The sequence below is a fragment of the Pimephales promelas genome, chromosome 22 (genome assembly GCF_988280905.1).
Source record: "Pimephales promelas chromosome 22, fPimPro1.hap1.1, whole genome shotgun sequence".
Lineage (NCBI taxonomy): Eukaryota > Metazoa > Chordata > Actinopteri > Cypriniformes > Leuciscidae > Pimephales > Pimephales promelas.
In genome coordinates this window covers 26,499,962-26,527,075 of record NC_142790.1, presented here as the reverse complement: position 1 = coordinate 26,527,075, position 27,114 = coordinate 26,499,962, and the positions used below count along the sequence as shown (strand labels likewise).

The 27,114-nt window shown below is 36.5% G+C and overlaps 2 protein-coding genes across 2 annotated transcripts in view; both read left to right on the top strand.

Moving 5' to 3' along the window:
- The first annotated feature begins 469 nt into the window (after positions 1-469).
- Positions 470-6,301, top strand: ube2v2 (ubiquitin-conjugating enzyme E2 variant 2). Its single transcript, XM_039684727.2, has 4 exons — positions 470-559; positions 2,146-2,294; positions 3,618-3,743; positions 5,714-6,301. Exons 1-4 carry the CDS (start codon positions 544-546, stop codon positions 5,858-5,860), a joined length of 438 nt encoding a protein of 145 aa, XP_039540661.1. The 5' UTR covers positions 470-543; the 3' UTR covers positions 5,861-6,301.
- A 1,942-nt stretch (positions 6,302-8,243) lies between these two features.
- The window catches only part of sntg1 (syntrophin, gamma 1), a 109,116-nt gene continuing 90,245 nt past the window's right edge, over positions 8,244-27,114 (top strand). Inside the window, exon 1 of the mRNA XM_089125980.1 lies at positions 8,244-8,338. The gene's annotated coding sequence lies outside the window, so the exon portion shown is untranslated. The remainder of the gene's footprint in view (positions 8,339-27,114) is intronic.

The window sequence follows — 27,114 nt, the reverse complement described above, 5'->3', positions numbered from 1 at the left end:
GTCGCATTGACTTTCCACTGGTGTTTGTAAAGTTAAAACCTCAAAGAATGGTTTAAACAAGGTGTAAAACCTAAACAGCTTACAGTGTATAGTGAGAAAAAGACATTATAAAAACAACTATATAGTCTCACACAGGAAGTCAAGCATTGAATTATCGCATTGAGTTATCAAATATAGCTGGATTATTTATACAATGGCAATAAAATTAACTGGATGCCTTGCAGGATGAAAATTAATGGTTAACTTGGTTAATTTAACCATCTTATGTAATGTATATAATGTGAGACTGAGGTAAACTGATTACCATGTTACCAATTATCTACAATATCCTAAAGACATAATAAATTACTTAAACTTCACTTAAATTGCGTTTATATGTTACACTGTTCACAATGCTGTAGTCTAGTGTCATATAAATTATATATTTTAAAGAAATCTTTGCAGTGAAGCCACACCCCTCATCTCTACTACAGCACTGCGCGCATTAGTCACGTGACCATCGACGTCACGCTTTCGTATGCTTTTGGATTCGGGCAGAAGAAGATGGCGGCCTCCTCAGGTTAGTCTCACAATCTTCTCAATCCTCGCTGTCTTCCGCGGCCGTTTTTTAAAACCTGACACGCCAAGGACATGCTTCACAATCTCATATGCATTATCCGAGAGGTTTACCGTGCTCAAATGCCTTTATTTACTTCACTTAACAGACCTGTGTGCAGTTTGAACTATGTATGTGTGTGTGTTAGCATCGAGCTAACGGCCCACAAACAGACCTGTAGTTTAAAAATAATTCATATCAGATTTATTTTATATGGTTAGTTAATGATTAGTATAGGCACACATCGATAATAATTGTGCACTGATATGGTACCGAAGCATTGATAAAGTACTGTATGTTGCAGTTGGGCGGGTGTATCGGTGCAAATGTGAGGCGAGGCGGAGCATTCACGCGCGTGCTGCATCTGGTTCTGTCCAGTGCCGTGACAAAACGGGCCTTTAACTGATGTTTATGTGTCAAACCAGAACCTGCGCAGGTTAAAACAGCCTCACATAGTCATTTAAACATTTTAAAGATAATACGTATATGGAAAGGTGCGTAATGATTGTGTAATATAAGTTATATATATAAATAACACTCGTGTATACTCTCGTGTAAAGCCATTTCATAATAATATACATGACGTTTAGAGTTTATGAGGGGCTGATACAGAGGAGATCTTTATAAAGAAGACCTCTAAATCCATTAAATCTAAGATCATTTGAGAAATCAATTATAATTCTTTGCTATTGTATGCAGCTGCAAATTAGAGCAGATCTCATTTATTAATATCAAATCACATTTTTAGGGTTTATATATGTAAAGAACAGTATTTGCACAAGCTAGTTTGCACACAGTTCCAAATCATGACACAGAATAAGATGCATGTAAAGTTTAAAATGTGTATGTTCACATATTTTAAGGTAAGAAATATATTGAGTTATTCAGTCTCGTCTTGGCCATGAGATTTTGAGGAAGTGAAAAACCGTGATAGAGAATGGCTGTCATTTCCTGAATTGTTCACGGATGAGTGATTAGTCTTTTCTTTAGACTCTCACAAGACGTTGCATATCTCGTACCTCCACTTGTCAGCGCTAGAGTATGTAAACACTAGATTGCTAATCAGTGTTGAAATGCAGTTCATTAACATGTCATATTTGTAAATGTACAGATTTTGTGTGACGTTCAATTAAACGTGCTTGGTTACATTATTATAATTTTTTTCTCTGGCTGATCAGGCCGTTCAGTTCTATTCTGTTTATGAAGATTGAAGACAGCGAGATCCCTCATACAGTCATTGTTTTGTTCGAAAAAGAATTTAAATGAATTGTTTTCCCAGCCAGTGCGTCAAATACACATCAAATCCTCCTCATCCACGAATAAAACATACGTTGATTTCATATTCAATGAAAACGCAATTGTCTGAACTGTGAAATTAAAGTAAAGATTTACCTCACTATCCCACCCCTTTCAATTCAGTTTTTACTTTTTATGTGAAGAATTTTATAATTGAGATATTAATATGAGCTCTAAAAAAAACTTCATGTGTAATTATAATAAATTTTTCCAACTCTAAAATATTTTAAACACGTCAAATCTCGTTCTTGCAGGAGTTAAAGTCCCTCGCAATTTTCGTTTGTTGGAAGAGCTTGAGGAAGGACAGAAGGGTGTCGGTGATGGGACAGTGAGCTGGGGTCTGGAGGATGATGAGGATATGACTCTCACGCGGTGGACGGGCATGATCATCGGACCTGCACGAGTATGTTTGCTCTCTAACCATGTTAAATGACAACAATACGGATGACTCAACTGACAAAATGATAACATTCTTCAAATGTTGTGTTGATATATCTCTCGATTCAGGCTTCTTTTGCGTATCTGCTGACAAACTATTTTATAGCGTGATTGAAATCTTGGACACTAGTAAACAGCATTCCTTCATACTATCCAGCCTGACGCATGACAGCTGGTGGTGTAGATTAAAGATAAAGATGCATGCCATGAAAAGCAGAACTGCAGCAGAAACCTTTAGTGGTTTATGTATTTGTTGGAACTGGCAACATTATTTATTGGGCTGGAAATGTGGCCCGTTTCTGGTATACTTTGATTTTGTTTAATTTGCTTAACGGCTGAATGAAAGCTGTCTATAGGTCACATTTCACTCGTAAATTATAGAAAATATACATTTTGCATAATGATAATAAACAGCCATGTCATATAAGACAGAATCTGCAACATAATATAACTAAACCACAAAAATAAATACACATACAAATAGAGATGACATACGGGCATATATCATATGGGATACAGAATACTTTGCCGTAAACACCAGGCTTTTTCTATAAATTTTGCCAAAGCAAAAACATTACCAAACAGCCAGCCCAAAATCTCCCCTTCATATTTCCAAAATATATCAGGATTTTTTAACTGAACTAGTTCAAAAAGCGAGTTCCTTAAATGAAACATTACATAAATCAAATATAAAAATGATATAAAATATAAAAATGTTCCTTAAATGAAACATTATATAAATATAAATTATATATTGCTATATTGTTTATAACAATTAAACATTGTTATAAATCAAATTGATGCTGATTTTAATTTTACTCTACAGTAATGAGTATTATGCTGATTTATTATGAACATAATGTCACTGTGCAAATAACCTTAATTAATATAATTAAACTTAATTAGTGTTGATTTTGAGGTGGAACATTTCTTCATGAGATTCTCCATAATAATAGTGTTATTATTCAAAGAAAGATAATTGTAAAACTGACAAGAAAGAAATACATATAGCCTTGCCTAGTATTTTGCTAAACAGAATTGGTACGGATTTTTTTGCATTAAAACTATTCAGTTTTGAATAGTTTTAAAAGGCAATTTTGAGTGGATAAAATTGGTAAATAAGTTAAGATGTGTTTCCATCTGTAGTCCATCATCGTGAAGTGTGATTTTTTTTTTTTTTTCGAGTTGTGTAGGTCTGTTCTCTTTGAGTTGATGTTTGTTATCCTCTCACTTTCATGTTCCGTTTGACATTTCGGCTTTAACCTTTGACTTTTTCCTCATTTCTCAGACTAATTACGAAAACAGGATATACAGCCTGAAAGTGGAGTGTGGACCTAAATATCCCGAATTACCACCGAATATTAGATTTGTTACAAAAATTAGCATGAATGGAATAAATAATTCCAATGGGATGGTAAGTTGACTCATTTTTATAACTGACTATTTTGTGTGTTATTTTACCAGCATATTGTCTGTTATGTTTGTGATCATTTTACTGCAAACTAGAGAAATGTGACGTCGCAGTTATTTTCATACTGATGCAGGAAACAGTCACTCGAGTCACATCAGTACTGCAGAGGAGGGACGTTTTTCACTTTGCCTGCCTAAGCAGAACCAATAATGAATTTCAAACATGTTTAACGAGATTCAGCTGGAGACACAATACAATAGGGGCCGCGGTAAATTAAACGGTTTATTACACCACAGAGGATTGATATATATTAGTAAATCTCTTCTGTGTGTTTTTCTTAATGTTCGGTCCAAATATGCGATAGTCTGTTGGATGTAGAATCAAGATCTTTGTGCTGTTTGCACAAAGATCAACTAAATCCCAGACCAGAATGATGTAATTTTGCAAGCTAATTTGTTGAAACGAATTGGGGGGAATAGGGTCAGCTCTGTCACTTTTTTTATTAAATATACCTCTAGGTAAAATAATGTAATACAAAAATAAAAATAATAATATTTTTACTTTTATATTAAAGTAAAAATAAAATAAAAGTAAAACGAACACATGCAGCTAATTATATAAGGATGCCTGTTTTCAGCTGAAATGAGAAGGAAGCATTGGAAAAAATGACTTCTCTAAAAATCTTTTCAAACTGAAGATTTGCTCAAAGTTTCTTGTTTTCTGTTGCTAGATTAAGGGGGCAATACATCCAGTGACACATCTTACCCCAAGATACCCTAAACTTTATAGTCATGATAAAACTTAATCATCTGGCACATCAGGAGATTTAGGCCTTCTTGATCATTTTTTAATGAGCAGTTTGATTAGCGTCACTCCGATCCCTTAAAGGAGCAGTTCACTTTAAAAAAAAACTTTTGCTGATAATTTCCTCACCCCCATGTCATCCAAGATGTCCATGTCATTCTTTCTTCAGTCGAAAAGAAATTAAAGTTTTTGATGAAAACATTCCAGGATTTTTCTCCATATAATGGACTTCAATGGGAACCAAACGGTTCAAGGTCCAAAAGACAGTTTCAGTGCAAATTGCAAATTGTTCAAAGGGCTTTAAACGATTCCAGACAATGAATAAGGGTCTGATCAAGCGAAACGAAAAATAAATAACAAAGTTTACGTTTTATGAGCTCAAATGGTCGCCTTGCTCTGTTCTGCGATGCGCGTTCGTGACTCTCCTGTTCGAACTCAATTTGAGTCAATTTGTTCATTTCGTTCGTTGAATCAACCAAATGACACGGAAAAAGATTCATTCATTTTGATGAACGAGTTAAAACAGGAGAGTCACGAACAGATCAAGGCCACATTTACAGTATCAAACCAATGTGTCAGGTATATGCCGTTTATAAAGTGTTTTAGGCTTCTTGTCATTATATAAAAACATGTTATCACTTGGAGAAAACCAATAAAAAATGGAGTAAATAAAAATATTTACAGATCACTGTACTATCCTTTCAAGAAAACCTCATCTAAGACCATTGACACATTCCGGGTTGGATTTGAGCTGTATCGATTGCATTTGTGGCATATTTTGACAATAGTTTTGTCTCATCCTTCAGTTTTTTTATTATGCAAATATCACACTTACAATAACCCTACCAATATAAGTTATTCTGAAAATATAATACCAACAAGTACAATGTTTAAATCTTTTAAAACTGCCTATTCAATTCAATGTTTACCATCCGACTAGTTTATTTTTATTGTGGGTTACTATAACCATCATTCATTCTTTTTTATAACTGAGAAACAAATTGAAATTGTCACAAATAATGTTGACAGATTTTAATGTGTATTAAATCCAGAAAAAAAAAATAATAATTTTGTGACATGATTTGTGCAATGCAAATTGACTCGGTTGTATCTTAAATCATGTAACTCATCTCTGCATGTCACTTTCTTTCTGTCTCTTTTTGTTTCAGGTGGATGCACGTAGCATACCAATTCTAGCAAAATGGCAAAACTCATATAGCATTAAAGTCGTTCTTCAAGAGCTAAGGCGTCTTATGATGTCCAAAGAGAATATGAAGCTTCCTCAACCACCGGAAGGACAGACGTACAGCAATTAATTGTAAATGATTGTTATGACCCTCTGTCTTAAACCTTACTCTCTTAGAAATGTCTTGTAAATCATCAGAAAAAGAAAAAAAACAAAACTATTGCTCACTCCACACTCAGTCTCCGCTGCAGGAGCACAATTGGACATTTCTAATAGTCGAGCTTGAGAAGCAAAGAAAGGAAAATGCTTATTGTGTGGCACCATGTTCAGTTCTGTTTTGAAATCAAGAGTGCACAAATCTCTCTCTTCCAGTTACATTTACATCGACCACAAGCTTTGTTGATGAGCTGTGAATCCTGTCAGCATAGACGCAGAAAGAAGGCATGCTAGGTGAGGTTTATACAGATCTGTTCATTTTAAGTTAAAGTAATGGGACACCAAAACTTAAAGAAAAAAAATTAGGATGCATAAACAATGGCATGCTTATTAAAAAAAAAAAAAGAGGAAAAAAGAAACATAAAAAAGCAGCTAAGTTAACGTTTAAAGAACTTTCTTTTGTGTGTGTGTCTGAACCCCTCACTGACAATAACCAATTAAGGGTCCTAAAAGTGTGCCTGTAGTCTTCTAGTAGACTTTCTCTTCTGTTCTGTTCGGTTTTTATTTTTAACGTCTGTATTTGACACAATCGCAATTTGTTTCAGCGTGTTGTAATCGGATGCTCTGTTCTGTTCTGTTCTGAAAGCAAGCCGTGCGCAAGGATCTGTCGGGTGCATTAAAATGTGACTCTCCAACCCGCTGTCAGACTCTGTTTGTACACGAGTCGCTCACAGAAATACGCTGAGGTGTTACCGTACGAATAAAGCAGCAAACCCTCGCCATTCAGGGACGGGATGCGCTGTTTTGCATCGTTTGAACGACACAGCCTTATTTCTACAGTGATAGATTAATTTTATACTCCCATTGACCTCATATCACTGCAAGGTAACTAAACATAAGTGTGTGTTGCGATCGTCACATTTGAATTGCTCATCTATCTGAACGTTTTGCACACTTCGTGAGGTGACGTACTGTGAAAATCATTTACGAGTGAGTTTGAGGTAGGGTGTTTTCATTAGGATCACTGATTGTGTTAATAAGATTTGCTGTACGCTTGCCCTTGCTTAACCACAGTGCTTTACGACTCCACCTGCAACTGCGACGGCATGCTGTTATGTAGCTTTCATTACAACACCAAGTAATTATAAGGTTAGAAGCACTGTTATAATCCTTAGGTACTCTTAACAAAGTTAATCATTGAATTAAATTCCAGCGAATGGTCGGGGTTTGTTGTGCTGTTGTTCATTTATGCTTCGGTTGGCTATGACCTTTTTATTAAAGTCTTCGTTAGCAAAAAACTAATAGGCAGTTGTCGTGCAAATGAATATATGTAGTGGCAGTTTTCTTACGGTCTCTACATTTTCAGAGCCACAAATGAAATCACCCTGTAATGCATCTTAAGAACTTTTTTTTTCCTCCTCCCTGTTCATGTTTTTCTTTCTTTTTTTTTTTTTTTCAAAGACGTATAATCAAATTAAGTTGAATTATGTCACACCGGGTCTATGTTCAGAATAATAAAACAAACGTTGTGGAACACACTCGGTTCTTACTCTGGTCATTTTGTTGAAGTATTTGTGGAATTAACCCTCTGACGGTCTTTGTTTGGGAATCACGCATGTGGTTTTTGGGGTCTATTGGACCCTAGACAATAACATTTCTTTTTGTAACAGAATAGTATTTTTTTTAATGTTTTTACTCAACATTTGTGCAGTTTTTGGAGTATTTATGATATCTTTTACATTTTTATAAATAAATACATATTTATTTAAATGGCTTTTTTTTTCCAAAAAAACCCCCAGCATTTTATGTAAAATTCAATTTATAAAAGACCCATATTTCAAATTTTCATTCATGTTGATAACATGGATTGTTTTACATGGTTTAATGTAAGATTTCTGTCCATTTTTTGGAAAATGCAGTTTAAAAAAAAAATCACTTTAACCACTAGATGCGTGTTATAGAGCTCCACTATATGCTATTTGTTTTGCTAACCAAAGGTATCTTTTCACAAGTTGGATTCATATGTAAATATTACAAAATCACAATTATAACAGAAATAAAACACTTTTGTCAAAGTTTAGTGTAAACTAGTTTTTCAATAATATTACATAATAATCAAACCTGAACAACGTTATAAAGAGAAATGTTGGAGTCTTAAGATTTGTGTGTGTGTGCGTACATTTTCAATGTGTCAGTGTTACAAATTTATTTTTGTGGTTCTGTGTTTTTGGATGATTTTATTTTACAACTAAGATAATTTTTATAGTTTCAAAAATGTATTCCTCTATATTTTTGTGTGTGGTGAGCATGATTTTTTTGCATTGTTGGAAGTGTGACACTTTTTGTTATTTCAGTCTATATGGTCTACGTTGTTTCTGAATGTTTTCATCAAAAACCTCAATTTCTTTTCGACTGAAGAAAGAATGACATGGACATCTTGGATGACATGGGGGTGAGTAAATTATCAGCAAAAGTTTTTAAAAAGTGAACTACTCCTATAAAAGTGAACTACATTACAAATGTCATTGCATTAGATAAATTCAGATTGGTTTTATATTATAGACAAAAAGCACAAGAACACATTTCAAGCAAAACATTTCACAAAAAAAAAACGTTTGTTTAAAATCATAAAGAGTGTTTAGACACTTTCTGTTCGTTAAAAGACTACTAGAATTGCAAAAGCAAAATGTCCCAGAAAAGCTGCTGCGTTTGAGGACAAATGTCACTTGATATGTTTGCTATCCATTGCAATGACATTTTTTTTTCCTCCGTAGATACTTTTAAATGTGATTTAAGCATCCGAATACGTTTGGGGGTCGCTGTGGTTGATAAGGAATGTCTGATGAAGGCTATTATAGATATGTGAGTTTGACCTCAGGACAGAATGACATCTAGAGAGAGAGTGTAATGAACTCTGATCTGAATGATGACTTTAGTGGAGTGGATCATCCTGCCAGTGCATTTTAATCTTGAAGAGTTGTATTGATCTGTTTTTCTAGAGGAATAAGTTGTTGTTTGATCTGTCCCTGCATTAACCAAGGTTGACACATTGTCACATCATACCCTTGCTCAATGCTAAACCCTGCAGGAATTATAATGATCAAACCTGAGCTTTTACTTTAATGCCACCAGGAGGCGCTATATGCTCAACCATGAGGTTCATTCATCCCTTGCAAATTCACAGGGACCTTCTCAGAAGATCCTCTGCGTGCAATATCGGCTGTAATCACTAGAGCGCACTGCATTGACTCTGCATCCGTAACCCAGTGCTGCAGCAATGCATTATTTTTATGTTTCCAAAAACGACATGCTTTATTGACCTTGCCAAAGGGAAAGCCATTGACAGAGCTGGAACCAGAGCAGTCGTCTCTTGGCCGTGTTACGGTGTCTTTGTGTCTCAGGCTGTGTATAATTGGAGCATTATCCTCGACACTTGTAAGCAGTTTGTCTCTGTCCAAGGGGACCTTTCATTCTGAATTAACCACTTCTAAGAGAGGAAAAGTCCCTTATTAAAGAAAGAACCTTATGTGTGTCAGATGTTAACTGAATTGCTTTGTGACCAACAACTCATGTGTCTGTATAATTCATTTATATTGGTGCAAGCAATCTTGTCAGCCAGTGTGACAGACTCTTAAAAAAATGGTATTTACATATGGGCGCATGTGCCATTGAACATTTTTAGAATACATGTTTGACACATAATCGGGTACTTCCATGAGTTTTGAGCATGTACCACATGATTGCATTATATAGTTGTTGCATTCAAAGCTCTCAAACAATTAATCGCATCCAAAATAAAAGTTTGTGTTTACATAATATATGTGGGCGCGCTGTGTATAATTACTTTGTATATAAATACACACACATGCATTTATATTTAAGAAAAAATATTATTTAAATTTATACAAATATGAATAAAATATAAATCTATATACAGTATATACATCAAAATATTTCTTAAATACACTCAGAAAAAAAGGTACAAAAGCTGTCACTGAGGCTGTACCTTTTCAAAAGGTACACTTCTGTACCCAAAGGCTGCATATTGGTACCTTAGTGGTACATATTAGCACCTAAAATGTACATATTAACTCCTTAAATGTACATATTAGCTCCTGAAATGTACATATTAGCACCTAAAATTGACAAAAGTTTACCTTTTGAAAAGGTACAGCCCCAGTGACCGCTTTTGTACCTTTTTTCTGAGAGTGTATGCATGTGTGTGTATTTATATATACAAAATAATTATACACAGTGCACCCACATATATTATGTAAACTCAAACTTTTATTTTTGATGCGATTAATCGTTTGACAGCCCTATAGTTGCATTACATTATTGCATTAATGCACATTAAAATTGTTTTCAAAAAACTATTTTCTTATACAATGTGGTCCAAATATCCCACTATAAATTCTTCTACTTTTTTATTCTAATTACAATTGATTATCGACATTAACTTTTCTGTCCAAACCAAACCTTGACGATTAGATGCCACTATATATTCATATCTGAAATTGCACTACATATGTTTTTAATAGCTAAATGAAAGTTGTTGTTCAGTGCCAAACCGACAGCAGGAGAACTTGCACAGTATCAAAAGTTTGCACAGACATAGTTGCTCATATGCATGAGGTCTTTCCTGAGTGTGAGAACCTCTGTCAGATTGAAATCATGTGTGGCTGTTGTAATCTCCCCCCGTCGCCTGTTCTCACTCTCCTCTGATGAGATGCAATTGTAAATATCTGCTGGAGACAGTCTGATGGTGTGTTTACTCAATGCTCTGCAGAGCTGCAAAGTAAACATCAAATCTGTGACATCACTCAATATGATGCCGCAGGCGTAATGCTTATATAAGAACAATAAAGCACCATCCTGTAAAGTTGCAAGCATTATAATTGTGATTAACAAATAATCGAGCCTGAAGACCGCCGTGTTAACCCTAAAACCGTATTCTGGACAAATGTGGGCAAAATAGTTTTGATTTATTTAAAAAAAAATACTTCCCTAGATCTGAGCAGTACAAGACTACTTTCCTAAGTTTACCTCCTGAACACACACAATTTTTTTTAATTAATTCTACAATGTTAAGTGGGTGAAAAAAACCCTCCTTAATCTTGTATTTGGGTCAAAAAAATGGGCACCCATAGAAATGAATAGGAAAAACTGTAATTTAGAGCATTCTAAAATAAGCCAAAATAAGTCACTTCATCTTGAGGTTTTAGCTCTAACAACTTATTAGAATGATATTTTAATGTAGTTAAAAAAAAAACAATGAAACAACATAAAAATAAGCCTATTTACATAGAAAATATGGTACTTTTTGAAGTAAATAAATTCAAAAATACCCCCAAAATAAAAAAACCACACCATAAATTGATAGACAAAACTTTATCGAAGACAGTGATGTACCATTTATAATAAATAAAAATTAGGATCACACCTGAGTCCTCTATGCCCACATTTGTCCACAATTACAGGATTAAGGGCTATAAAGTGAATACGGTTTGACGGCTATATGCCGAAACTCGTTGATCAATTTTACCCCAGGTTCACTGAAATATCTTAAAAAATGTCAGTGCCGTTGTTTTGTCTCAAGATGTAATGTTTTATTCATAGGCACATTTATCAAATCTACTTAAATATCCTAATATATATATATAAAAAACTTGTCAAACTTTTTTTATACTAAACATTTTTTTTGCATTTTTTAAATATATAAATATACATATAATTGACTTAATTATTTGAATTAATTGCTCTGTTAAGCCATGCATGACTTCTTAATGCTAAAGTCCAGGAAAGGCCACAAGGCAAAGAAAACATATTCATGTTGAAGAGCAAGGAGAAGGACAAATAAGCTGTATACGGATCTCATTCCAAGTTATTTATTCAGAGGGCAAAGCCAGCAGACTTTGTGTCTCTGGCTTGTGAGCGCTATTAAATTACCGCTGGATGTTTTTAATTACCGCCCATAAATGGAGCAACACGGCGCACTCGAAACGCTTCAGCCCCCGTCTTCAGTTCTGCGGGGCGGCCTGGTCCCTCCTCGGCCCCTTGGTCTTCCTGTGTGTGTTTGTGTATGTGTATTTATGTAATGTAAGTGTTAGAAAGTGTGCTCTTTTTTTTGGGGGGGGGGGAAAGTGAGCATTCACGCCGCTGGTGGAAGGGAGGAAATAGCTAATAAAACAAGGGTGAAAACAGTGAGGGAGAGAAAGGGAAGCAGGGAAAATGGGACGGGGCTCTGATCCACTTAATTGCTCTTAAATTAAAAGAGTTTTGGCTTCTTGCACATTGTTTAAGGAGACTTAAACGCAATCCCAGATGTACGGCCGCAAAGCGTCCCTCTCGCTGGCCCTGCAGGCTGTAATCCGTCTCCTGCGCCGGTGCCATCAGTAATAGCACTTGTCGCCAGTAGAATTGCTGTTAATGTCTCTTTTAAAACCTCAAATCTGGTGCCATATATTTTCTGGAACTGTGTATGTCGAATCAAACAGAGCAGCCCGGCTACTTAAAGTTTGTTCGACCTTATTTTACACACAGGGCCTTTTAAAGCAACGAGTCAGTAAATCGCTCCTTCACTATTAGGATATGAAACATTTTTGGTGTCGATATCAGCAGTTTGTCTTTTGTGAGGACTCGGAGTGACAGACAAATGGACCAGCACGTCAAGTCAATTACAAATGCTTTTGATGAAACTCAAGGCTATACAAAGTAATAACTTATATTGGACATCAATGTGTTTCCATAATAATACAATCATAAGTGGATACAGTAAACACATAAAACAGTTCAACATGGAGATAGATGGAAACAAAAACCAAAGTTTTCTACTACCCCCGTTTCCCCCTCACACACACGTAAGTGTGTAATTTACTCAAATGCCTTTCCTTTTATTTAAAATGACTTGCAGATTTATAGCTTTATTACCTCTGAAGACATTTTGACTGTAAACAAAAGATTTGTACGGCTTATGCTCCTTTGGTTATGAACAGCTCGTGCAAGCGTGCGGTCCATGAGCGGCTTGCACACCTCTTGTCGCCAGAGGGGGTGTAGTTCTGCAAAATCTCCGAGATTTGCGCAATGCACCTTTAATGATGACAGAATTGCTGTTTTGGGTGGCCTTAACTTAATTGGACAGTAGGACTGTAGTTGACCTGAAAGAGAAAACTGATCATAGAAGAAGAGAGTTTATACTTGCCATAGTGCCCTTTGTGGAAGATTAAGGCGCTGAAGCATACATTTACCTGGTTGTAGTTTCTAATTAAGGTTAAATACTAAGCCTATACCCGAATGTTGTTGGAGTCCAGAATGGGATGTCCTGTTTCTCAAAAACAGGCCGATCTCCATCAGCGAACCCAGCCGTAAACCTGCAGAGGTCGGACTAGCGGACAAATGTTGTGGTGACAGAGTGGCTGTAAAGACAGTTGGTCCTTGCTGGTGCCGTTGTGGCACAGGCTGCAGAACTAGTCCACAGGATGTAGGACAATACTGGGAAGGAAAGAGGAGGCAGTGAGAATAAGGGACATGAACCTGCCAACCTGTGAAGCTCTGATATGGACAGTTTCCCTTTGGATGACTTGAGCATTCGAGCTTCGTTGAATGCATTCCGCTTCCCTTAAGAAGCAAACACCTTCTTAACTTTAGTGTCCTTGTATTGTTTGCCTGTAACGTGTCAAAAGTAAAAATGTTGTGCTCTGTTTTTGTTCCGAAATGTGTCTGACCAATAAGTGTTGCAAAAAAGGCCGCTGTAGTGGAAAGTAGCTTTTACATCTCCTTCCACAGCCATTATTGTGAAATAACAGTTAAGAAGTTCTTGCTGAGAAAGTTAAAGTTGGCATTTTTATAGCTACCTTAAAGATATCGAGTTTAATAACATTTATACATTTAGCAGCTGTTTATATCCAAAGCTTTCATTCAAGGTATTTTATTAGCTCGTGCATTCCCTGGGAATCAAAACTTAACAGATATTGGCATTCCACCTTGGTCCATACATTGATCAGGGGTGCGTTTCCCGAAGGCATCGTTAGCCAACTATGGTCGCAAGTTCCGTCGTTATCAGCGTAGTTCAACGAGTCGGTGTTTCACGAAACAATCGTTCCAACGAACATTGGCAAACAGCGTTGTGTGGTTTGAACGACAGCTCTCGACCTGTTTAGAGGCATAGTTTCTATAGAGCTGGTAAGTCCCGCCCATCCGTAAAACTCCAAGTGGACCTCTATGTTGAAAAAGCGTCAATGCAAGTGAATGAGAGAAAATAATTATTTTCTGAATCCGTTTGAATTGTGCCATGAATGTGACATATGTTGTCTGTGAATTTTTTACATAAATTCTCATGTAACGAGTTTGACAGTATATTGTATGATTCTTTGGCTAGCAGTTGTGGAATAGACACAACGAGAAAGACGACACGTCGCATATGTGACGTCGCCGCATAACACATTTTCCCTCCTCAAATCACGGTTTTCACCATACTCAACCAGTTTGTCCTCTCCCTGAAAGGTGGTGGTGAAGTGCACCAAAGACACAGGCATGTTTAGCGGGATCCGTGTGCTGGTGGGGGTGAACGTCGAAAGAGTTGTAGTCCACAAAGTGTTCTCACACAAAGTCTAACCGTATGAAAATTCTACCCGCTAAATTGTAGCATTCTTTACACGAAACATTGTATAAAAAATTCACAGACAGCATATGTTACATTCATTGCAAAATTCAAACGGGATTAAAAAATAATTATTTTCTCTCATTCACTTTGCATTGACGGTTTTTCAACCTAGAGGTCCAGCGGGGTTAGCGGAAGGGGCGGGACTTACCAGCTCTGTATTGCATCACATTTGGACGAAATAAATCCTTATCTTGAGCAAAATAAGCAAGCTGACATTCAGTACAACCGGTGCCTTTTATTTAGAATACATACAAATGTAATTTACGTCTTTTAGTTTGTCAAAAGATTTAAAGTACCGATTTTGAAGAGTGCGCATGTGCGAACGTGCTCTACTATGTAAGAACGAGTCAAATATTGAGTCTGGTTTAAAGTAAAAATAACTGAGAACAATTAGAAATAGTCCTGTAATCTGTAATTTATATATATAAAAAATCTACCGTTAATTGGATCTCAAACAGTTTCATTAAAAGTAGTTATTACTCCATCACGTGCGAAACCAACGTGGTTGAACGATACTTTGCGACAATGGGTTTCGGGAAACAGTCGTGACTAGCCCTAGCCCGGCAGTGGAAACACGGCTAATGCAAAGACGTGAATAGACGGCAGAAGTCGCGAATGACGCGAACTGGGCGACGCGTTTGCCGCGGACGTCTTACGCGCAAGTTGAAAAATTTGAACTCGAGTGGAAGATTCAAGCGTCTTTATTACACACGATAGACGCATAGTGAACACACCATTATGATGCAAAAGCACAAATTATGTACAAGTCGAATATTCGCAAGTTTATTTGCTGGAATTATAGACTACTGCAGTGAATTTCGTTGGTCAAAACCCAGAAACGCTTCCATCGTCTTGAAGTCAATGGGTTTTTGGTTAAATGCCTGAAAAAAGCTCTGTGGTGAACACAAGCTCAAGTTTTTACACGTTTTATCCTGCAACATCAGTAGATCATGCTGAACTGCAGAGAAATACCTTACTCGTGTTGTGTCTTGGAAAATGCAGTTGTTAACTAGTGGCTAATGGGACTACAGGTTGTCAGGGACATTAAACCTCAGCCGAACAGGTCAACTCTTCTAGTCACTTGTGTTTAGACTCGCGCTCTTGCAAACTGGTAACTCAAACTTTCAGGACAAATGTTTTTTTAAATAAAAACTGAGTTGTCAGATGCTTGATGGTGGAGACGTTGAAGTCATGTGACTGGGATGTAGTTCATTTGTAGCCTAAATTTAGCCTTTATTTTTGCTTTGAAACTCATAAATAATCCATAATCCCATTGGTTTTTTGTAAAGGGAACCAGCCAGGGTGATGCTAACTTCAGAGTTGGCCTACAAAAATAAGTCATGACTGCAGTGCTCTGTTGTTCTGGCCTGAATTGTACACTTTGCCTGAATATCCACAACAGGTGAATCTTTCTTGGGCCTTAAAATGATGGAGATTCATCAAGTTTGTGTTTTTTATTGGTGCATCTTGGCTGTGTATCATTAACTATATTGGATTTCATTCATCATTCATCTCTCTGTTAACTTTTGAAAGACTCATGAAAGCATGTCAGTTTTCTCTGTTTGGAAAAGCAGAAGAAATGGCCGCAGTGGTGTTTCCTCTGAGGTTTTGGATGACGTTCCTCTCCACCGCCAGACGAGAGACGGAGCGTGAGTGGAGTCAGGATGTTTCAGAGGCTCCTGTGGCCTTGAGACGCAGCATTGCTCTGGCATGAGCTCATGTGTGTGTGGTCAGTTACTGTAGGTCTTTCTCAGCACTGTCCATGTCCAACTACAGCGTCATCCCTGTGACTCTCACTTTGCTGACTTATTTAGTTTAGAAACGTATATTAGATCAATATTTGTCAAACGTATTGTTTGGGCAGTGAATTCAACTGAAATAATGATGATTGACCCATATACTACACTATCAAGAATATTTCATATGCATGATTAAAATCAGCTTTGTAATGAGAGCTGTTCAACCTCTATACATTTATTAAGATTATGCAGCAAAGAGTATCTTTTTTTTATTCAATTGTATGCGTTTAGCAGACGCTTTTTCCAAAACTGGCTTTAATTTCAGAGCATATATGTACATTTGGATTCAAGTGCCTGATAAATGAATTAAATATGATATCTTATCAGTTCATTGCCTGATAATCAAACCTGTGACCTTACTGTTGTTAGTACAGCTCTCTACTGTTGTTATATTTAAAAGTTAAAAAGTCTTTAGATATATTTTAAATGTTTTATCATGTAGTTTTTACTATTAATATTAATTTTATTAATGGTATTAACTAATATATATATATATATATATATATATATATATATATATATATATATATATATATATATTATTGTAATTATATTTAATAATTTTCCATATTATTTGAAATTTTTAAAATTATATTTTATAGTTTTATACATTCAGTTTATTCAAAAATTGTAATTATTGCAGATACTATTGTTTATTATTATTATTATATTTATGCATTCGTGTACAACATTATGCTATTTTAATGAAAATGGCTAAAGGTTGTTGTTAGGCTTTAAACTTTAGTGCGTATTACCTTTTGGTAAATTTGTTAATCATATAATAAACCATGGAAACACATTCATGTATAGGGACTAGGGATGCACCGATATGAAAATTTTGGCCGATACCGATAATTCTTTATATTTGAAAGCCGACAACTGATATATCGACCGATAAACTTAAATCCAAATTTGTATCTAATTTTGAGAGCCTGATTACAAAAACAAAAGTCTCACAAATAAATCCATGTCCCAAGCGCACAATTATAATGATGTTCTCATTATAGTGTTGTATAACCGATATGATTTGCGTTGCACATGTTGAACCAAACTGTATTTTCATTTTTTTTAAGAGATTTCAATCATATTTCAAGAAATTCAAAAACATAAACAGTGCTCAACAAGTGTCTCAGCTGATGGGAATAATACATTATTTATCGGCTTTAATATATCGGCCACATTTTCTTACCCGGCCGATAACGATAATATTCAAAATGAACATATGTCGGCCTATACCGATATGCTGGCCGATATATCGTGCATCCCTAATAGGGACAGATTACAGAGACATGAGGCCAGTTTTATTTTAGTATTGTTTATTATAGTAATGTAATTTTTGCTTATAGGTATGGTTGAATTGGATCATCGAAGGTCAGCAGCAAAGACAGTGGTTAATAAAATGAGATTAAATACGTAAAGTATATTTAATCATTCACTGTTTTGATTCATTTCGAGAAATACTGAATGTGTTTTTATGCAAGTGAGATGAGTAAACGCCTGCTCACAATTATTCTAAAACTACAATAACATCACATTTACATCACACACACACACACACACACGGCGTCTCTGCACATTAGTGCAGATGTCAGTAAATAAATGGAAAAACAAAGTAAAAACATTACTTTACTCTCTTAAAGTAATGTTACTTTACTAGTTACTTGCAAAAGTAATCGGATTACTGAACTTGTGTTACTTTTAATGCAACACTGATGCAGAGCAAATGTTTGTAGTGTTTTATTCTTTTTTATTCTTTCATGAAAGCAAACATGGATCAAAGATATCATAAAGTGTCTCTCCAAACCCAGAAATGTATCTCTGATAATGCAAACACTGGGAACAGAGGAGCCAGAAATAACTCCTCGCGCAAGATGTGGAAGCGATTAGCGGTGTGTTTGTGTATGTGCGTTAAAGGCAGTTGTCGGTCGGCAGAGGGTTATGAGCGACGCCAACAAGCAGGAGGTGCCTGTGTGTGTGTGTGTGTGTGTGTGTGTGCGTGTGTGTGTGTGCTGGCTTGGGGGAAGTTGTGGGGGTGTCTGGTTTTGTGCAAAAGAACTCATAAAAGTCACATTTGTTAGTGATGCATGAGGAAGTGAAGGCAGCTTTGGCACATGTGTCTGTGGTGCTAAATTAACTGTTAACACAAATAATCAAAGTGCAGGGCCCATTGAGTACTGGCGCCAGTCGAACAGGAGGAGGGGCCCCGGGCTCCGAGACTGTACCTAAAGCGAGGGCGTTGTGTGCGTCCGTTCCCCTCGGCGACCGATCCCAGATCAGATCTGCACTTTGTCTTTCGCCGAATGATATCAGTGTCCCTTCCTGGAAAGGTGGTCGGCCCCGTGCGCCTTTGACTTTCATGGCAGGTGGAGGTCTTTCTCTGTTCCGAGGGACTTTCACAGGATGGAAGTGCTTACAAAGCAGGGCCGTCTGCACCTCTGTCAGAGGAAAAGCTCCGTCACACTCCTTCTTTCCAGCTATTGTTGCTCCGGGAGCCGCGGCTGGAATTAGACCGTGGCTTTTGTGCTCGCGGGGCTCGGACAGGCACAGGACGTGGGGTTAGGAAGAGGCGCTCGGATCTTTCTAATCAATAGGGCCTAATTGTGACTCTTCTGAATAACAGATTACAGTCAGAAAGGCAACTGTCAGAATGTAGGATGATTATGCAACGGGATTAGCTGAAAATAAAAATGAATAATTCCTCTCTGAATGCGAGATATTTTTTTTTGTTTCTCTTATACAAAGGCCCGAAAAAGTGTTTTGACACTTAAACCACTTACAAATGTATGAATCACATTTCCAAAGAGCTTTTTCTCTTCACTTTTCTTCATCATTTTCGCTCTGTCTTATAATCAGATGCAGTTTGGGCGATTTTTAGTGAAGGCATGTAGTCGGTTCAACACTCTTCAGCAATGAAAAAACAATAAAGTCCTTTTTGCTTATTAGTATGGTTGAATTGGAGCATCAAATGTCAGCAACAAAGACATTTGACATACATAAAGTATATCTGTGTAAACAGTTGCATTTTTATTAACTATTGTTAACAAAGATTAATAAATAATTCTCATTTAGTTAGTTAATGTTACTTAACTAACGGGACTGACCAACTAATGCCACATAGTTTGACATTTTGTTCTGTAATGTAATCACATTCATACATTTTTAACTGTGACTTAAATGCCCAAATACTGTTTGCGGTCACCCTATTTAATCTCTGGGCAAAATTGCCCGCCAGCTGCTCTAATAATGTCATGTTTTATGTGCTGTAGAAATTATGGCCAGACTAGAATCTCTTCTTTGTGGACACAATGTTTTTGTGCATATATTTAGACTGAAAGAAGCTTGCAAGAGGTCAGATTAGAAGGAGCGTGTGCATCAGTCTGAGGGCAGGGCACATTTTGGGTCTGGGTCAGTTTCCTGTGTCTGGACGGCCCCACACCTCATTTATAAAGAGATAATTCCGAGTGGCTCCAAACCCAGTTAGGCTGTGATGTTACAGTCATTTTCTGGTCTGATATATTAATGGTATTGACCTATGTAGTCCCATTGACCTATTAGTCTGGTGTGTTTCATTATATTATTCCATGTAGGTTGTATTTATTGGAATTGTCGTTTCAACCTAAAACATTTAAATTTTATATGAAACCTGTTTTTTTAAACTAAGTTTTTTTTTAAATAAATGTGAACTTGTAGACATTCTACAAAGAACTTTAGTGAGTTCCATTTCAATTATAGTGGAAACAGACAAACTGTTTAAAATGATCAAATCTCCCATTGACTTACATTGACGGAATGTTCAAATTTGAATATTTAAACTCCAACTGTCAAACATTCAAATCTAAACAGGCGTGTAGAATGCCTTTGATCTATCTATCTATCTATCTATCTATCTATCTATCTATCTATCTATCTATCTATCTATCTATCTATCTATCTATCTATCTATGCATTCATTCATCCATCCATGCCTTTGATATATCTATCTATCCATCCATGCTTTTGATATATCTCTCTATCCATCCATGCTTTTGATCGATCCATCCATCCATCCATTCATCCATCCATCCATCCATCCATCCATCCATGCCTTTGATATATCTATCTATCCATCCATGCTTTTGATATATCTGTCTATCCATCCATGCTTTTGATCGATCTCTCCATCCATCCATCCATCCATCCATGCCTTTTATCTATCTATCTATCTATCTATCTATCTATCTGTCTGTCCGTCCGTCCGTCCGTCCGTCCGTCCGTCCATGCCTTTGATCTATCCATCCATCCATCCATCCATCCATGCCTTTGATCTATCTATATACCCATCCATCCACATCAAATTATATAAAACTTTTATAATTTTAGCACTTCAGTTAGTTGCCCAGGCAACATGTTATTTTAAAAAAAAAAAGTTTTTAATGCAATGCTTATTTTTTATTTGATTTCAGCTTTATTTCAATTGACAATAACAGCATTATTCTTGCATTTATTTCTGCAGGATGTGTGGCGCTTGTATCCTCAGATATCGTGTTCTCTCACAGCAGCTGTGGCCAGTAAAAGCAGGTCTTCTACCGCAGTGCGGTAACACTGAATCCAGGCGCATTGATGTTGAAACTGAGTTTTAGAACAATGTGCTGAAAAAGGCAAATTATGCTGCAGCACTCTGTGACATCAGTGCAAAAACAGTTTGGCTCCCCCAATACTCCCCGTTTCCCATGAAGCCTCAGAAAGTGGGCAGCAGTCTGCACTTGCCTGGCGCCACAGTCATCATGCATGTCAGTCATTTGCGAAAGTTTCTGTTTTCCTTAGAGGATGAGCTAAGCTCCTCCTTTAGCCCTAACGATTTATTTTAGGCTCCGCCGTCCAAGTCTACATTCTCCCCCAAAATACACTCACACACACACACACACACACTGCCTTCCTTCAAATCAGCGTTTACCTTGGCCTTGTTGTTTTAATGCGAACCAATCGGTTGAGCCGCTGTATGGAATGTCCCATGAGACTCTGCTTGCTTTCCCAATAGAGCCATTCATTCTGAAGACACAAGCGCAACATCTGGTTCCCATTAATCCTCATACAATAGTTCTCATCCAGTCTAAACGCTGCTTACTCAGACAAGTGGACATCTAGCAATGTTTGAAAGTCTCTCTATTATAAGCATCAGCTGCTAACATTGCCCAATATCATTTGAGTTAGCATGGCTGTGCTAACACTGTGATCTTTCTATTTTAATGCGATATCTATTTTAGGAACGATGAGGAGAATACTTGTGCCAGTACTGGCAGATGTGAAGGAATACTACAGGTGTTGTATGAGAATCTTGGGATGCAATCTAAAGCTATTGACACACTTTAGAAAGCCAATGGTTTCCATCTGTGAACGTTTTTAAACAAGATCCAGGAATCTGAGATAGCAACTTCTCTCCTGTTATCCTGACTTCATAGGATTTACTGAAATGACGTTGCTTTTCAACAGGTTTTGTTTCAGGACATTGACTATACATTGGATATCATGTGGGACTTAACACAGTGCCACAATTATTTATTGCTTTCTTTTTTGCAAAACATCTTAATGATTACAGACTTTTGACTAGTATTTATATAATGTCTGTCTGTCTATCCATCCATCTGTCCGTCCATCTATTGTTTTTACTTTAATAAATGAATTTTTATTTTAATTTAGGCCTAAATTAATATTTTAATAGTAATATATACAGTATATATAGTCTTCTGAAATGGATATTGTTCATTTTTATATATTTTTAAATAATTACAATTTTCTCTTTAATAAATAATAATTATTTATAATTGTTTTTAAAAACTTTTAATATATATTTTATTTATTGTGGCATTCAGTAATTTACCATACATATTGTGATCGCACAAATCATGTTTGTTCATGCATGTAGTCTGGGTCAAAATCTCGGTCCTGTTTTGTAATTTTAATCATGTGTTTTGGATATGAAAGTGTCACACATCATGTCCATGTATTTTTGATTTTTGAAGCTAAATAAAAAAGAAGGAAATGGAAGGAAAATAATAATTAAGCAAAAGTTAAAGTCACAAAAGAACAGAAGTAGCAACAGATCTTTTCTTCCGTATGTTGTGATGTACATCCGGAGTGATGTATTGAAAATGACAGATTGACTTGGTTCAATCCATCGGTTTCTGGATTGGATGGAGGCAGATCTCAATGCGAGTTTACAAAGAAAGGAAGGACGAGGCAATGAAAAGGCAGATAAAAGAAAAAAATGAAAGGAAAGTGCAATACTTGTTTGCACTACCACTTGCATGTCAGTCTGTTAGTGTGGATGCTTGACTTTCATGATAAGTCACAACTGTTAAAAAGGCTGGGCCAAATAAATATAAGAGACACGCTGATATTCAAACGTCTCAAAAATCAGCTCTTTGCCTTTAGAAATTTTCTTGAATTTAGACTTTAAAAAAAACAGTATTGAATAATATCGCTGCAGGCTGAAGTTATTAATGTGATGGAAACAAACACAGCGATGTTATCTTGATCTAATCTCTTTACCCATCCAGTAGATGCATCACCTCATAATGACACTTTGTTACCACCATCCTGATCAACAGTCCCTAACAATAAACCATTCAGCATGAATAATAGCAATTACCTCCAGCTAAGGATCCAGTTCTGCTCCATTAAGACGCTTATAAAACCAGACTGTAATAGCTCAAGGAAAGCAGCACTGTCATAAACCCGACTCCCTGTTGCTCGTACAAATTGTACACCTATACCGGTTATTATCCCTTGGCCATGACAATCCCGAGAATTTTTACTTCCATACGTGATCCTCGGCGCTGTGGTAATAAAACGAGTCATGCATACAGCTATAATGAAAAGAAATTTGTTCTGGACTATTTTTGGAGCCACTGTGATGGATTCAGATCCAACCCGATCTCACGGCAATTTTACGAATTTTACGAGATGGCTAATTCGTACGAATTCATACGACCTCACTCGTACAAATTCGTACAATTTTTGCTAATTCGAACATATTTTATGAGTTAACAAATGCGCATAAATTCGTTCGAATGACCCCTGACCCCGCCCCTAAACCTACCCATCACGTGGGTTTACACAAATTGTAAGAGTGAGGTCTTATGAATTAGTACGAATTAGCCACTTTTTAATCACTTGTACAAAGTGGCCGTGAGATAGCGTAGTTCAGATCACTATATTGATACTATGCAACTAGATGATTACCATATTCATATATCATTGTGCTCCAAATATTTTGAGGCCACTAACCTGAAACTTAAGCTTTGGCAAATCTAGCTATTCGACTGCGCATTGTATCAGCCCTGCATGTTGTAAAAACAACTTTCCACCACATAATCCTAAACTCCATGTAGCACCAGCCAGTCATTTCGGCTAAGTTGCCATTTTTGATATGATATTTAGCAAAGCGACTTACATTGCATTTCATGGTACACATTTACATTCTTATCAGTTCTTGCATTCCCTGGGAATCGAACCCATGACCAAGCACCAAACGCTCTAGTGTTCACGACTACACACTCTAAACAATGCTGCGTTGTTTGAACCCAAATTTGGGTAAAATATGGACAAACACAAATGTTGGGTTAAAAATGTAATTTCAAATTTTAACCCAACTTCAACTTTCACTTTCAACTGTAAATTTTTTAATTGCATTTTTAACCCAACATTTGGTCCATATTTGACCCAAATTTGGGTTCAAACAACCCAGCATTTTTGTAGAATGCACACTCTAAAAAAAATGCTGGGGTTTTTTAACCCAATTTTGGGTCAAATATGGACGAACCCAAATGTTGGGTTAAAAATGAAATAAAAAATGTAACCCAACGGCTAGGTTTGTCCATAAATTTGGGTTCAAACAACCCAGCATTTTTGTAGACTGTGCACTCTAAAAAATGCTGGGTTGTTTTAACCCAATTTTGGGTCAAATATGGACAAACCCAAATGTTGGGTTAAAAATGAAATAAAAAATGTAACCCAACGGCTAGGTTTGTCCATAAATTTGGGTTCAAACAACCCAGCATTTTTGTAGACTGTGCACTCTAAAAAATGCTGGGTTGTTTTAACCCAATTTTGGGTCAAATATGGACAAACCCAAATGTTGGGTTAAAAATGAAATAAAAAATGTAACCCAACGGCTAGGTTTGTCCATAAATTTGGGTTCAAACAACCCAGCATTTTTGTAGACTGTGCACTCTAAAAAATGCTGGGTTGTTTTAACCCAATTTTGGGTCAAATATGGACAAACCCAAATGTTGGGTTAAAAATGAAATAAAAAATGTAACCCAACGGCTAGGTTTGTCCATAAATTTGGGTTCAAACAACCCAGCATTTTTGTAGACTGTGCACTCTAAAAAATGCTGGGTTGTTTTAACCCAATTTTGGGTCAAATATGGACAAACCCAAATGTTGGGTTAAAAATGAAATAAAAAATGTAACCCAACGGCTAGGTTTGTCCATAAATTTGGGTTCAAACAACCCAGCATTTTTGTAGACTGCGCACTCTAAAAAATGCTGGGTTGTTTTAACCCAATTTTGGGTCAAATATGGACAAACCCAAATGTTGGGTTAAAAATGAAATAAAAAAATGTAACCAAACGGCTAGGTTTGTCCATATTTGACCCAAATTTGGGTTCAAACAACCCAGCATTTTTGTAGAGTGCAGGAAGGCTTTGATATGACGATATCAAACAGCCATTGCATGAGCATAGATCCCCCCGCAAAAATGTCCAAAAATCTCCATTAATGATATCAAGACTCATAAATAAGTATTCTGGATCCATGACACGTGACTATTCGTACAGACCCGTTTCCAGATGGACTGTGGGGGGTAAATGTCTTTACACTGGGCTGATAGTGACTCATCTGACAGAACAGAGCATAAAGCTGCACTCTCTCTTGTTCTTCCCCCCTCGAAGCACATCTCCTGCCCTCTCTGTGACTTCTCCTCACCCCTTCACCCCCAGCACACACACATTCCACACTGCATGCTGTGAAAAGCAGGCCTGTTGTGTGGCACAGTCCTGGCGGCAGACTCTGTCACGTTTACAAGCCGTTCCGCCGACCCCCACTGTGAGCCCGTCTCCAAGCCCCTGCTCCCAAATGACCTATAAAACACTTGCCTCTCACACCAACCTGACCTTAACAGCTCACCATGAGCTCTCTAATTGTGCCATTGAGAGCTAAATGTGCTCTTTTGTGATGGCCGGCCATTAGATCATGAGGACTAATTGGCTGGATACATCTCTTTCCACTGCGCTGCATGCAAAAACGGAAAATTGCTAAATTTACTGCGCCAGTGTTTCGCGCGGGGTGTATGTGGATGTCAGTGTAATTACACCGTTTTTAATGGATTGCGTATATGTAACCATGACGTATGTAGTGATCTAGAGTGCTTGTGTGGGCTTACTTTACAAAACAAAAAGTAAGAGATTACATTGTTAGGTAACACTTTCATTTATTTAAGGTGACGTAGTTACTCGTTACTACATGTGTTTACTATAGTAATAACAGTAAATTATTAACTTATTAACTTATTAATTATTAAGTAAATTAATTATTAATTACTTACTTATTATAAGTAACTAACCCAAAACCAAACCCTGACCGTAACTCTATAGTAAGAATAATTAGAGTAAATACGATGTCACGTTATAATAAAGTGTAACCCATTATTAAAACACCTATTAAATAGTTAAAGTTAGCTTTTAAACATGTATTACCATTACAATGATTATTAGCATAATATGAGGAAAAAATTAACCTGAGATCAAACTGATTCGTAATTCTTTGCACATTAATAAATATAGAATCATGTTTAAAAAAAGCTTTTAAAGCAGCATTCTTAGAGGTCAAAGGTTAAATGCCAAGAGCTCACAGAGATGGCAATAGGTGATCTGATCTTAACCCATGATTTGCAGCACGTCACGACACTTTAGGCCTACACTCAATGAACAACATCTCAACACTAAATTAAAGACCTGTCTCATATAGACGCCTGTCTCAAAAGCTACACATTCACTCGAAAATAAATAACAACTGTAGAGAGCAGTCGCCAAAATAAGATCATCTTCCACTAGCATATCCATATCGAATATTATACAACAATACAACAGTCCACACAAAAAAATGTGCTTCTTTACAAAAACCTTTGACAGTATCATTAAAGTAAGGCTGAAGTTAAGGGTAACCGCATATTCACATCTCGAACATTTCTAAATTGTGTACTTTAGTTGTTGGGAAACTAAAATACTAAAAATGGAATCACAAAACTTCCAAGAAAAAGTCATTTCAGCACTGCTGAGAGTGAAAACATTGAAAAAGTGACTGAGGTAAAAGGTTACATGCCTCTGGATTCAAATCTCTGGCTGTGTGCATTTGCTTCTTTAGATAAGAGCTGCAAGAATATCATTCCCAGAACAGAGTGAGCGATTTTATTTATTTATTTATTTATTTTTAGTAATTGTAACAAGTTTTGCCTTGGGTATGTTTAGGATGTACTAAAAACGTTTTTCGGTTATCAAAACAATCCTTGTTCACACAGATCCGCGGAAACGATTAAAAGCGCTGTAATGCTGCCAGGCCAGTAGATGGCGATGTCACTTTGTAAAGAAAAACTACGCGCCTCAACACGTACGCATGCGCATGATGTCCCCGTTTTCACAATCTTTTTTTGCAATATACCGTTATACAGTATATATATAGAGTATAATGGTATTGTTTTCAAAAAACACTTGCACTTTGAAACCTGTT